This window comes from Lontra canadensis, unplaced genomic scaffold (assembly GCF_010015895.1).
Source record: "Lontra canadensis isolate GAN:19392208 unplaced genomic scaffold, GSC_riverotter_1.0 scaffold11, whole genome shotgun sequence".
Classification (NCBI taxonomy): domain Eukaryota; kingdom Metazoa; phylum Chordata; class Mammalia; order Carnivora; family Mustelidae; genus Lontra; species Lontra canadensis.
The window spans coordinates 10,815,523-10,830,315 of NW_022631005.1; the positions used below are offsets into that span (position 1 = coordinate 10,815,523).

Below are 14,793 nucleotides of genomic sequence, written 5' to 3' on the forward strand. Positions count from 1 at the left end.
TCTCTGCTTATTTTCTACCATATACTAAGTGGTAAATTTGTCCTAACACGTTTTCAGCCACCGTGTTTTAATCACATATAACGGTTTATGCCAAAACATTAATACAAAAATGTTTTCCACTGTTATATATCACCAGTTTCTCTGTAATCCTAGATCTCAAATTCACAAGCCGAAAAGAATGACACAGTTCCTGGGCAAGGCGACCGGAACCATCTCATCACCAAGCGGGATCTCACCCTCAGTGAAGGAGATGTTCACACTTTGGTAAGCGCCACTTCAACAACAAGCACTTTAAACATTTAAAAATATGTGATTATAGAACCGATGCCAAAGAATGCTTCAAAAATAACAACAGCTGTGCTTGGAAGAACCACATATATTTTTATACTATTCATTCCTCTTATTTTCCTTGTTCCTAGTCAAATTAATGCCAGATTTTCTTCAAATGATCTATCTTTATAGATGGTAATAAAGTATTTTATATTCCAATTTATTTTTCTAGCTGTACTCCAACTGATCTCTTTCCTGACCTCATCCTAATCTTGGAGGCTTTAGTGCAGTATTGGGAGAAAAACCCAGGAGGCCTCAACAAAAATGAATTACAAGAATAATTAGCATTATGATCAACTTTTGTTGAGTCAGTCTGTGTAAGGAATACAGTGTTATAATATGGCTTATCAGTTACGTTTTTGAAATTTAACAGATCTGCAAACCATCAGCTAGTGGGGAATCCAGTATAGTGTTTATATTCTTTAGCAAACACCAATTACATTCACGTCACCACATTCCATAGGTCTTCTTAGTTTTCATCTGCCTCAACTCTCAGTGACTTTTGGACCTGTTCGTCACTTCCTCTCTTGTGCCATCACTCCTCATTCACTTCCGAGATACGGCTCTCTTAGCTCTTCGCCTGTCACAACTAGCTACTTCTTATTCTTCACTTCCAGACCTTTAATTCTATAGTGTTCCAGGGCTCACATCTCAGATTTCTTACCTACTTCATGTACATTCATTCATTAGATCTCTGCCTTCCAATACTATAGACACCAGGGACATTTGAGGTAGCCACATGTGGCTCTTGCTTTGGGAGGCAGAGAAATCTCCATACTGATGATTTCCATGATTGTAGGAAGCTCTGATCAGACAGTGCTCTACTAGAGGATGTTACTCACTCTCGTGGCTGTAAGTACTGTCTCTGTGTGGATGACTTCAATTTATATTCCTAATCCGATCCCAGGCATTGAACTCCAGACTCCATTATCCAACTGCCTACTGGAACTCCTCTTAAATATTTATTAGTAATCTTAAATTTAATCCCAAGAATGTACCCCTGAGTTTTCCCGACTCTGCTCTTTCTACAGTGTTCCACATCTTAGTAATTCATTGTCCAGAACCTGGGAATTGTGATTGACTCCTGTTTTTCTTTCGAATCTCACATCCTGTATATTAGCAAATGCTATCAGTACCTACTTTCAGATTACCCTGAATCTGGCCCCTTCTCAGCAGCTATATCACTGTTACAGCCTTACCCAGTCTACCGTCCTCTCTCACTTGGATTATTGCCAGACTTCTAGTTGGACTCCATATTTGTCTTTTTCCCCCATTACAGTTTATTTGCCAAATAGGAACCATAGTGATTTTTTTAAATGGTGAAGAGGTCATGTCAATCCAGTGCCTTCCCATATAAGTCAGAGAGGAAGCCAGAGCATGTAAAGCCTTTAAGCCCAACAAGATCTAGGCCCTTAGAACGTGCTGGCTGCGTTTTCTCTCCTTACTCTGCTCCTCATATTTTGGCCACATTAGTTTTTCATTAAATAGACATACCCAAACATGTTTCTGCATCCAGGCTTTGAAACTATTTCTCCCATCTGCCTGGAATGCTCGTTAGGGGGAATGCTCTTTGTCCAGATAAACCCACAGCTTATTTTCCCATCTCCTTCCAGTGTCCTTAAATGGCAGATTATGACAGGACTTCCCTCACCAACCCATGTGAAATAGAAATTGCTTTTAACTCCTACCCCACTTTTCATTCTGTATGTTATCCTCCTATAGAACTACGTTTTTAAAAAATTGAGATAAAACTTACATGATATAAAATTCACCATTTTGACCAATTTACAGTATGCAATTGAGTGATTTTTAGTATATTCATGACATTTTGCAACCAGCACCATTATCTAATTCCAGAACATTTCATTGCTTCAAAGAGAAATACTGTACCCATTACATAGCCATTATCCATTCTTCCGGAACTGTTACCAGTGCCGGCAACCACCAGTCTGCTTTCTGTCTCTAGGGATTTGTCTGTACTGGACATTTCATATACGTGAAATCATATGATACATGATCTTACGTGTTTGTCTTCTTTGACTCAGTGTAATGTTTTTAAGGTTCACCATGTTATAGCATATAGTAGTACTTCAGTCATTTTTTATGGCTGAATAATACTCCATTCTGTGGATATATGACATTTTGTCTGTTCATTGGTTGACGAACATTAAGATTGTTTCTTTTTACTTTTTATTTACTTTCAATAGTGCCATTATGAGCATTAATGTACATGTTTTTGTGTGGATATGTTTTCAGTTCTCTTGGAAATAAACCTAGGAGTGCATTTGGTGGGTCACATGGGAACTCTGTTTAACTTTTGAGAAACAACAAACTTTTCCAAAGTGGTTGCACCATTTTTATTCTCAACCAGCAATTCCATTTTTCCACATTTGCTATCACTTACTCTTACCTTAAAAAAAATTGTTTTTTATTTTGTTTCATGGTCATCCTTGTCAGTGTGAAGTGGTGTCTCATTATGACTTTATTTGTATTTCCTTAATGACTAACGATGTGTAGCATCTTTTGAGTTGTAAGTCTTCTTTTAAGAAATGTCTTTTCAAATCATCTGCCCATTTCTGTTTGTTTGTTTATGTAAATTTATTTATTTTAGAGAAGAGGGGGAGGAGCAGTGGGAGAGGGGAAAAGGTATCCCAAGCAGACTGACTCAACACTGAGTGTGGAGCCCAACACAGGGCTCCATGCCATGACCCTGAGATCATGACCTGAGCTGAAACAAAGAGTAAGTTACTTATCCAGCTGACCACCCAGGCACCCCATTTTGCCCATTTTTAAATCGGGTTGTTTGCCTTTGTTGTTAAGTCATAAAAAGTTCTTTATATATTCTAGATACTTCTCTTTTCAGAACTATTATTGTATGTATTTTCTCTCATTTTGTAAGTTGTCTTGTCACTTTCTTGATAGTATCCCTTTGATGCAAAAAGTTTTCTAATTTGAAGATGTTCAGATTTGTCAAACTTTTTTCTTCTTTTGTTGCTTCTGCTTTTGCTGTCCCAGTTAAGAAACCATTGCCTAACCTAAGATCCTGAACATTTACACCTAAGTTTTTTGGTTTTCTAAATTTTATACTTCTGAGTCTTATTTTGATCTATACATGTATCTTTATGCAAGTACCAAATTGTTTTGATTATCATAGCTCTGTAGTTAGTTTTGAAATTGAGAAGTGTGAGTCCTTGAACATTTTCTTCTTTTTCAAGATTGTTTTAGCTATGTGGGGTTCTTTGCAATTCCATATGAATTTTAGGATCAGCTCGATCATTTCTACAGAAAAGGTAGTTGGAATTTTGGTAGCAGTTTTGTTGGATCTGTAACAATTTAGGAGTGTTTTCATCTTAATAATGGTAAGTCTAACAGTTCTTGAACATGAGGTATCTTTCCATTTATTTAGGTCTTCTTTAATTTCTTTAAAAAAATATTTTGTACTAGTAAGTGTATGCAAGTCTTGCACTTTCTTGGTTAAAATACTTCTATGTATTTTATTCTTTTGGGATGCTCTTTTTTAAATAGAACTGTTTTCTTAATTTCATCTTCAGAATTTTCATTATTGGTATATAGGAATACAAGTTATTTATATATCACTCTTGCATTCTGTACCTTTTCTGTACTTGTTTATTAGCTCTAATAGTTTTACTGTGGATCTTTAGTGTTTTTGTATATAAGATCTTGTCATCTGTGAACAGATAGCTTTGCTTCTTCCTTTCCAATTTGGGTACCTTTTATTTAATTTAATTTTTTTCTTGCTTAATTGTACTGGCTAGGGCCTTCTGGACAATTTGAATAAAAGTGTCATGAGTGGGCACTGTTGTCTTGTTTCTGATCTTAGGGGGAAAGCATTTTTCTTTCGCCATTAAGTGTGGTGTTAGTTACCATCTTCTCACAAATGCCCTTCCCTGGGTCATGGAAATTTGGTTATTCCTTGTCATCGACTAGTGGTACTACTTACTGGATAACACTGTTGTGTAACTATGCATGTGACAGGCCTAATGCAGTTTGACCAGCACATGCAAGGTGGTCATTATTTCCTATCTTTGACTGCCTGCCTTCCAGTTATTGATAAAAACACTGAATCTAGCAAAGACCATCAGCATGCCACTTGATTTCTACGGCTCTGACATGGCATAGCTGTTAAGATTCATTCTGGTTCTTTTCTTTTCCATAGGCATAGAAGATCGGATTTTTATGTCTTAATATAATCATCATGCTCTGGGTTTACCTAAGAATATTAATTTCTAGAAGAATGTTGACTTCTGGCCATAAAAATACATCTTTCAATATTATAGATCTTATCTTTATATAACAAATCACATTAAAACCAACCCTTTTATTTTTATTTTATTATTTTTTTTAAGTAGGCTCCATGCCCAGTTTGGAGCCCAACATGGGCTTGACCTCACAACCCTGAGATGAAGACCTGAGCTGAGACTGAGTCAGACACCTAACCAACTAAGCCACCCAGGCGCCCCTAAAACTGACCCCTTTTAACAAAAAGCATTCATAGACTCCACTATTAGCCTATCATTTTAAATATTATTCTTATAAGGCAAAAGAATCTGGATCATCTCTTTATTCCTCACATAAAACAACATTACTTTTCTTGTAAGTGAAGAATTCGTTTTGGCAGGGTTGTGGAGTTGCTGAGTGCCTGAAGATTGTCTGCCAGGTTGGACGACTAGACAGAGGAAAGAGTGCCATCCTGTATGTAAAGTCCCTGCTGTGGACTGAGACCTTTATGAATGTAAGTAGACAGATAACAGCATTCAGCAGTCTATCCATTTTCTCCAAGACATGAAAAAGGCCTCACATCTTGGAAATCATTTCATTATCATTTCCATACAGAAAGAAAACCAGAATCATTCATACTCTCTGAAGTCATCTGCTTCTTTTAACGTCATTGAATTTCCTTATAAGAACCTTCCAATTGAGGATATCTTCAACTCCACATTAGTAAGTCATTGATTTGGGGAAATGGAATAAATGTACTCGTTCAATGCCATAGATTTTTATTTTATTTTATTTTAAATAATGACACCCTAACTATTGTAAAAGTTACCTGGTAGGCTTGTAACCTAGTTAAATATTATTTAACTCCCTCACCCCAGAATTATTAAAGGTAGATTTTTTTACTTTAGCATCCCTATGTAAGAGATTTCATGGGGAATTTTTCCCCATGAAGTTAGAAAGTTGGAAATTAACTATAAAAGGTGAAGGTGAAAGATTTTAAAGATCTATAATTTGAGGATTAAAAATGGAACCAATACATCAAAGCTGGATATTCAATTATTTAAAATTATTTAAAAGTCACTTCAGAGGTACCTTGAAGTTAACCTGCTGTTGGGAATTTTATGTGCATATGTGAATACCATTAAAACAAAATGTAATAGGCATTCAGACATTTGTTGAGTGATTTAGTGAACTATTTTTAAAACTCAAAACCTTTTCCCCCCCAACAGGTTACTACTAATGTCACCTGGGGCATTCAGCCCGCACCCATGCCTGTGCCTGTGTGGGTGATCATTTTAGCAGTGCTGGCAGGATTGCTGTTACTGGCTGTTTTGGTATTTGTAATGTACAGAGTAAGTAATAGACTTGGGAAGAGCAGCAGGGAGAGGAAGCAGAAGAAAAGGGTATGGGAGGGAGGGAAAGGAGGAAGAATAGAAAAGAAGGGAAGGAAGAAAGGGAACTTTAATGATGCATGATAAGCACAATATATTTGAAGGGAGAAAAGTTGTATGAGGTGCTGCTCAAATTTTCTTGGTGATAATACAGTCACTTAGTGCTTTTAGTTTTCTTCACTGATGTGGTAGTAATGTTCATTTTTCTTCACCTGACAGATGGGCTTTTTTAAACGTGTTCGGCCACCTCAAGAAGAACAAGAAAGGGAACAGCTTCAACCTCATGAAAATGGTGAAGGAAACTCAGAAACTTAACTGTGATTTTTAAGTTATGCTACATCCTGACCCATTAGAATCACTGACTTCATTATAAGTTTCAGTTTCTTTTGCAAAGAATAAAATTCCAAGACTGTACTGCTGATGGTGCCCATTGGTATTAACCACAAAACAAGAGCAATATTTGTCAACCTTTTTGAAATAATTAAGTTCAGATGTACGTGTAATACACACCCACTGACTTGTGTTTTTAGGTATTTAAATAATAAAATTTCAAGTGATAGTTCTTCAATGTACATAAGACAGGTAGTGCCTAAGTTACCACTTTATATAAAATAGTACCTCCTACAATTGTTTCTGATTTTGTATGTTGATTTTGTTTGTTGTTGCTTTTGTTGTTTTAAAGCAATCCGTATTTGGACCTTAGGATCCACATCTTTTGTACAGGAATTTATTGTTAATATACATTACACTACAGTTGAGTTTTTAAGCTACTAACTTTATAACTGCATGAACTTGGATTTTAATATTACCTATGTTGTAGAACTTAAAAAAAAAGAAAAAAAGCATGGTCCATCCAAATTCTTTGCTGTAATAGTAAAGATACAGTATTTTTAATATAAAAATTGGGTACATGCTATTATATTTTAATTTTTGTTTAATCCACAGTCCATTTCCTTACATTTTAATTTGTATGTTTAGGTTCTATTTCAAATCCTTTAACCTAACCTGTACTAAAAATTCTATGATCAGAAATGCCTCTTTTGTGTAATAGTTTAATAGTTTAATCATCATGCTTAAAGCTATATGCAATTGGGAATCGTTTCCAAAGTACATGTATTCCATTGTATTAGTCCAGCTATTTACAATACAAAAAAAAGCATTTAAATTAAAAGACTGTAGTTCTTTGATAAAGTTGCTTATTTGTAGTATGCTCTTAGAGCAAGGATTTTTAGTTGAGATTAATTTATTTTCTTCCTATATATGTATTCTTCCTTATATTTCCAAAACTTTACTGAGAATGGGCTAAGATCAATGAGGAATCTTTACAAATTACAGGAACCTGCATCCAACCTCCCAACCCTACAAGAAATGCTTGGAATTTAAATTCTTAACGTGGCTTGCTGGTTTCCTTGTAGAAATAGCATGATGCTACTTATATGGGTATTACCTTAGTTTCGACAAAGTATCATGTGGAAAACCAGTCTCATCTATCAAAATAACTATAAAAGTTACTTTTATAAGTAATTCAGGTTACTGGGAGCCTTTTAAAACTTTTATAGTTTTATTAACATAAATTACTTTCTTAGGATTTTTTTATATAAAAATTGCACAGGTGGCACATTGTTGTTTTATATGCCTGTACGGTGATGATTCTTCTGGAGGAATATGTGATTTATTCACAGTTCCTCAAGGTCTGGGAATGACTCTTAATTGTACCTATTTTTGTGCAATTACATCATGTTATTCTTTAGAAATTGAGAGTTTAATAGGTTTTTAACTGCTGTCCTCATTAGGCAATGATAAATATTTCCCTCAAATAATTGAATATTTTTCTGTTTTAAAAATAATTGAAATTTATCTTGCCATATCTTGTGTTCTAATTCCTTACACAAGTGGCTAAGCTAGAATGTATTCATAAAACAGGAACGCGTGTTATATATGTTAGAACATGACAAGACCCTGTATTTAGCTTTAATGAATCTCAAAATTAACAGGTTTGTAGTATAGATTTTATTAGTAGCTTAAAAGATCTTAGTCATATGCAATAAGTATTTTTACTACCAATGAGTCAAAAGTTTTTTAAGAAAAAATAGTTTTATCCTAGGGTCTGCCACCAAACAGTCACTAAGTTGACAACTTTCACTACCTGTTTTCGCATCTAATAGTAGTCATCCCTGAAAGTATATGTTGGATAAAATTCACTCTTTTAAAAAAACTTAACTGTTCACTTTTGCACGTTCTGTTCCTTTTATGGCCTCTATCTCAAGGTATAATCTTGTATGGGAGACTGAAGGATGTTATTATTGGAAGCATGATGTTTTAAGTTCCCTTTTATGAAATGTAGTTTTAAGCAGTAGTATTTTCTTTTAAAAAATGAAAATGCATATCTCTACAAAAAATATGGTAGAAGAATGATTTGGAAGCTTACTCTTTGAGGAAAATATTTGGGAAATTATTGGGATTCTTTTTACCCTGAAGCAGCATGTGAATGTATTTGGTTAAAATGTCAGACAATAGTTCTATGAAAACTTAATTTTCAAACATTTTAACTGCTCCTGTTTATGATTTATTGAGAATGAAAATCCATTTTGAGTGTAAAATTTTAATAATCTGATCACTTTTTAAAAACATGAGTGAGATAGAGAGTATTTAAAGCATTTAATATTGGTAAGAACTATTGATTCTGTTGTCAATTTCTTATGTAAGCATTTATTTCAGAGTTGATATTTTGAGAAACGTTTGTGCGAGGGATATTCTTTTTTTCCCCTTTACCTTTCTCTTGTGATGAATTATTATTTTATTATGATGATGACTGTTATTATGATATGTCTTCATAATTCTGAAAGATAAAACAATTAAAACTTTAGTGCCACAATTTTACCTGTGTTTTGAAACTACTACTTCATAGTAAATTCTCATCAATACTTCATATAACAAGAAAATTGAAGTATTAGTAAAAGAGATTGTACTTAGTACAGTAAAAGAGACTTCCTTAAGAGGGCTGTGAAAGACTTGTGATAGTTAATGATGACCCCAAGAGAGATTTCAGTGGCAAAAGTACAGTATATAATAGATCAGCTGCTTTATATAAGGCAAACAAATTTTAAGTTGATAGACACTTTTTTGTTGCAAAACACAGTGCCAAGCTTGGAGAAGAAGAATGATTGGAATTTTTTAAATACATGTGTATAACCATTGCCTATCTTAATGTCACTTTGTATGTTCTCTTAGATAGTTTGTATATGTGGTAGTTTGGCAAATAAAAAAATGTGGAATTCAGAAATTGAATATAGGATCAAAAATGGCAAATAAAATAATACTCAGTGTTTTGGAGACTAGCCCTTTTAATTTTTTGATATGCTAGTTTGGACAGTGAAGCCCAGGCATATATGCTTATATTTCTTTGTAATTTCTGATATGTAATGAGCTTCTTGGGAGAGGTACCAAATCCTTGATATTCGTTGTCATTGTTCTCAAGTGCAATATAACAATGTAACCAAACCTAGATAATTTTCAGAGTCATTATTAATTTAGTAAACCTAATCTAAACATTTAAATTTATTAGAATTTTGGTTAGTAGGAAGGAGGGATTCTGCTATGGATATACAAACAAAGTTATTTACTTCTAAAAGATACATTCTACATTTTATTTCAGGTTGGACATGATCTATTCCCTACTAGTTTTGAAACACTTTGAAATATCTTAAACTAACTTGGAACTGTATATCACATTAATTTGCTACCTAATAACATAGTAATTTTCTTTGTTTAGCTTCTCTTATGATCACCCACATTGGGTGAGACATAAAACGCGTGTCTTCTAAAACTTGTCATTTGCTGATTTTAGTAAAAACCAGTACAGTGTTTTACTTAGTTTCCAATGTGTAACTTGTGTCTGTTCAATAAACTTGAGCATATGGTGCCACTTTTGTGTATATTTTCCTTTGTGATCACAGTTTTGTTTTTTAATCACATGAGCCAGCAATAAATGGACTAAGGGGATGACCTTAAAGAGATGTCTCTCTGAAAGTCTGAATTCCTTATGAGTGTTATTTCTTTGAAAAAGGGTAACACAGAAAGAGCAAAATGAACCTAAGTTTAAAATACAGCAATTACAAATCACAGAATCATAGACATTTTTAAATTTAAAAGGGGTTTCCATTTCCAATAATGGCAAGGTAGCTTTTATCAGATAAAAATGATAAGTGATGAACAAAAGAAGGGGGAAAAAAAAAAACCTTTTTGAAAACACTGAAGTTAGTAAAAGCAGCTTGACAGAAACTGGAGTGGATTTGATTATTAAAGAGGGGAACCACCTTTTTCCTGGAAGTTACTTTCTGCTGTTGGATAGAATACAAGCAGAAAAGGGCCCTTATTTTCCTGGAATGATGGGACTGCCATCATAGATAAAAGTTGAGGAAAGAAAGGAGCCGCATTGTGGAAGGGAGGAATGTTTTCCCCTCAAATCCTTTTCTGACCCTTTCCATGACCCTGCTCTAGTGAGACTCCAAGGGGCCCAAAAGGGAAACAGCAGGTGGAAGTTTGGAAGAGCTGAACAGTTAATTCAGCTACTGTCTACTGTAGGAGAAATGAGATTGGCGAAATTGGAGACTGGAGTGAGAAGAGCTTGGAAACACCCAGTCTTTCCATTGAAACCTTGGAGGATCTATGCCTTAGGAATAAATACTACACACCAAGATTGACTGATGAGCCCTAGGATGAAGAGCAATGCCATTGGCCCCCTCTAACAAAGGGCGTAAAACCAAGATTTCACAAATTTAAGGTGATCCACATGTAATTCATTTGCTCCTTTAGGCAGTTAATTTGAGTGGAAGACCGCGTATAAAGACTGCAATGTTCCATCCACAATTTCGTGTGTGTGTGTGTGAGAGAGAGAGAGAGAGAGAGAAAAGAAAATGTTACCCATAGTTTGAAGGGGGAAAAAAGAGAAAAAAAGTCAATAGGAACAGACCCACAAACAATTTAGCAGGTGTGACTTTAAGTAACAATTATAAATATGTTAAAAATTCAAGAAAAACAAGGAAATTATGGGCATTTCAGAAGAGACTGGAAATTAGTAAAAGACAAGTGGAAATTCCATTACTAAAAAATGCAGTATCTGAAGTCAGAAACTCACTGGAGGGGGGGTAAAAAGTAGATCAAGAAAAGGAAGAATTTGTGAATTTAGAGAGCAATAGAATGCATCTAAACTGAAGCACCACGCGGGGATGGGCCAGGGGGCTAGTGGTACGGATTACAAAATAAATGGCCTCAGTGACTCTGGGTCAATCTAGGTGTAAAAGAAAAGGAGTCAGAGGAGAGAGAAAATGGAGACAGACTAACTTGAAATAAAAAAGTTGTCAAATTTGGTAAAATGTAGCAACCACACAGTTGTGGAAGCTCAGTAAACCCTAAACATGACAATCACAAAAACACTATCTATGTGCATCATGGTCCAACAGCTAAAAACTGCAAGTTAGAAAGCGTTCACTTGGGGCACCTGGTGGCTCAGTTGGTTAAGCAACTGCCTTCAGCTCAGGTCATGATCCTGGAGTCCCGGCACCCGAGTCCCGCGTCAGGCTCCCTGCTTGGTGGGGAATCTGCTTTTCCCTCTGGCCCTCCCCCTTCTCATGCTCTCTCTAACTCTCTCTCTCTCAAATAAATAAAATCTTGAAAGAAAATAAAATAAAATAAAATAAAGAAAGAGGAAGAAGAAAGAAAAGAAAAGAAAGAAAAAGAAAAAAGAGAAAGAAAAAGAAGGGGTTTACCTCACCCCTACATACTGGTAATGATGCCCAGAGTTCATTTCTTGTCCAGATTCATACTGGCAGGATTGTAACTGAAGCTTATATATTCGAATTCTTAGTTCCATGTGCTTTCTGCTGTGCAAGACCGCCTACATTCCTAGTAACCCTTTATATAAAATAGATTTGTTACTATCTAGTGGATAGGCTGGGGTGCCTGAATATTAGTTGGTACAATACTGGTATGTTTCCAAGTGATATTTTTATTCACTTTCTGAACTGTTCTGAACTGCCTAGAGTTATGTGGTTTAATTTCCTTTTGCACCCTGGTTCACTTCCCTTGTCAGCTTTATTTCCTGAAAAGTAACAGATACATTAATTGGTGGTGTTTTAGTAAAAGGAGCATTTAGATTTTGAACTTGAACTTTATACAGTAATTTGCCTTCATGGTATTAAAAAAATTGTTCAAAGTAACTAATTTTAACTTCTATACCATTTTTCAGATATTAGAGTATCAAAATGGAATCTTTAGGGATTACTTTTTAGCCAATTTTGTATTCAGAATATTAATTAATGACTACAGGGTTACTCACAAAAACTACTAGATGATATATACTAGTAGTACTTTATTTGGAGAATTATGCTCTCCACCTGAATAATAGAAATTATTCTTGATCTTGTGTAAGATACGTGGTAAATTTCCCATGGGAGATAAGAAAGTTGGTATCTTATAAATTTTCTCATCTTTGAACAGTGCAGTTAAAATTCTTCTTGAGATTATAAGTGACATAAGCACTTTCAAAATTCAGAGATATTATCACCTGACAGACAAGTGAATCATTTTGAATTTGTCAGCATACTTTAGTGAGGAAATGAAAGGGAAGACTTTATTAAAGAATAATGAATTTCCAACTTCCTAGTAATACCGGTGTTGACTTTGACTAATACCTTTAATACTAAACCAAAGCCAAGCATATCACCACCGTGTGGTATTAAACTACTGGCACAAATTGAAACTCAAGGGTCTTTCCTCAATCAACCCACAGGTACTAGTGATTCCCAAGTAACAGAGATGACATAGTGGTAACTAAGTTCACCTTATTCCCACTGGAAATCTCTAGCCTCCCAAGGGAACCCTAAAGCAGCTTCAGTAGAGCAGTGGCTCAGTAACGGCCCCGAGAATGTGGTTTGCCCACCATAGAGATGGGCTCTTCTTCTCACCTCTAATATTCCAAATTCAGTTCTTCACCTTACCCACTCCACATCCTCTCCTAGGTCCATTCAATCTTGGTCATCGGATGAGCCTCATTATTTTATCACTCAATCTAGATATGTTGAGAATTTTGCAAACCATCAAGTCCTGGTTTCCTGAGTTCTCTTTTTATAAATTTATACTTGCTTAATGAATTTATATAATTAAGGACAAGAAACACAAGAGTGGGGTTGGAGGGCTTGTACATGGATGGTTACCTGAAATGCCACAGATGAAATTGCCCACTCTTTGACATACGGCACGTAACCCAGGTATTCTTACTGTAATCTTAATGACTTACAATGCCTGTCACCTGAGAAGGCTCTAAACCTGAGTGTTAGTAACTGTTTGAATCACATGATCCACTTTGGCTAATAATCCTAAACTGTCTTTATCTCCAGGAGTGTGGGTAGCCCTATCTGGGTAAATAATTCTTGTTCCAAAAAATACAGGTATCAACCTTGCTCAGTCCTCTTCAATAGTGGGTGGGCCTTTGGCTTTCAAACTCAAATGAAATGGTTCATTATCAAATGAAAACAGCAGTATTGCAGGAATAGTCATAATTTAAGGAATAGTTGATCGCTGACTATTCAAAAATCGTATTTCTAAAAAAGGTAAAAGTTCTCACAACAATTTATTTGAAAAGGATTCTGTCTTCTCCCTCACATCGTTCATTCTAGCTAGTCTTTTGTCGTGGCTATGTCATGGTGGGGTCTCTGAAGACACACTGTACAGAGACTACCAGTGGACATACAGCTCCTTACTCTGTTCCATGAACTCCTTATTGGCCTCAGCCACACTGAGCTCTGGCCTGGGGTCACTGGGGGCATTACATCCAACTTCTTCCTATGTTGGGGATAGCCATTTGGGGAGTAACTCTAGCTGTTGTTGCCTGTATTCTAGTCATAACTCCACTAGGCATGGTAGTCTGGTATTGCTGGAAACACTGGTTGTAGCTACAAAAGGACAACTGGTTATATTCCACTGGCTTCACATAGCTCCTTTTAGTGACTGCCGCACTCCGAAGCACTGGTTTGGACCCCAGTCCCACTGTTCCCTGGCATCCTGTTGGGGTTTGCTTCTGTACAAGTTCATCCATGAATTCCATAAAACCAAAACCCTTAGACATAACCTGATTCAAAACCACCTTGTCTCTTCAACAGGACGGGCGAATGCTGGCGATCAGCCATACTACATCCCAATATCCCCCTCACCCCCACCCCAAAATGGGAGTACACAGGGCTATTATCTGGTTATTTCCGTAAGTGGCAGAGTTAGTTTAAAATGTTTTGCAGGTGTGGCTCCTAGAATACGTTTCCCATTAATTTCATGCAAACTTTTTTCAGCTGTGACCAAATCTATGCATTCTACAGAGCAATAGCCAGCTGGGATGCCAGCGAGGCTATCTACTTACTTTATTCTTATTTTTCAAGACTGTTTTGGCTATATGGGGTCCCATGCAACTCCATGAGAATTTTAGAATCAGTTTGTCAACTTCTACAAAGAAGTCATCTCAGATTCTGGTAAGGATTGTGTTGATTCTGTAGATGAAATTGGTTTCTTTCTTTCTTTCTTGTTTCTTTGCTTTTTTTTTTTTTTTAAATAAGGTATAATTGACATTTAATATTAGTTCCAGGTGTACAACATAATGACTGGATACTTGTATATATTGCAAAATGATCATCATACTAAGTCTAGTAAATATCTGTCAGAATGCATTGTTACTATAATGTATATTTTATAAACATATTTATAAATTTTATAAATATATTTAAGGACTCTTAGTAACTTTAAATATGCAATACAGTATTTCATTATCATCACCATGCTGTACATT

The 14,793-nt window shown here is 35.5% G+C and overlaps 1 protein-coding gene across 1 annotated transcript in view; it reads left to right on the top strand.

Moving 5' to 3' along the window:
* ITGAV (integrin subunit alpha V) overlaps positions 1 to 9,895 on the top strand; it is a 103,884-nt gene extending 93,989 nt beyond the window's left edge. The window contains exons 26-30 of the mRNA XM_032856087.1: positions 154 to 264; positions 4,970 to 5,083; positions 5,185 to 5,292; positions 5,799 to 5,921; positions 6,180 to 9,895. Of these exons, the coding sequence (XP_032711978.1) occupies positions 154 to 264; positions 4,970 to 5,083; positions 5,185 to 5,292; positions 5,799 to 5,921; positions 6,180 to 6,275 (552 nt within the window). The 3' untranslated portion in view covers positions 6,276 to 9,895. The remainder of the gene's footprint in view (positions 1 to 153; positions 265 to 4,969; positions 5,084 to 5,184; positions 5,293 to 5,798; positions 5,922 to 6,179) is intronic.
* The last annotated feature ends 4,898 nt before the right edge of the window (positions 9,896 to 14,793 follow it).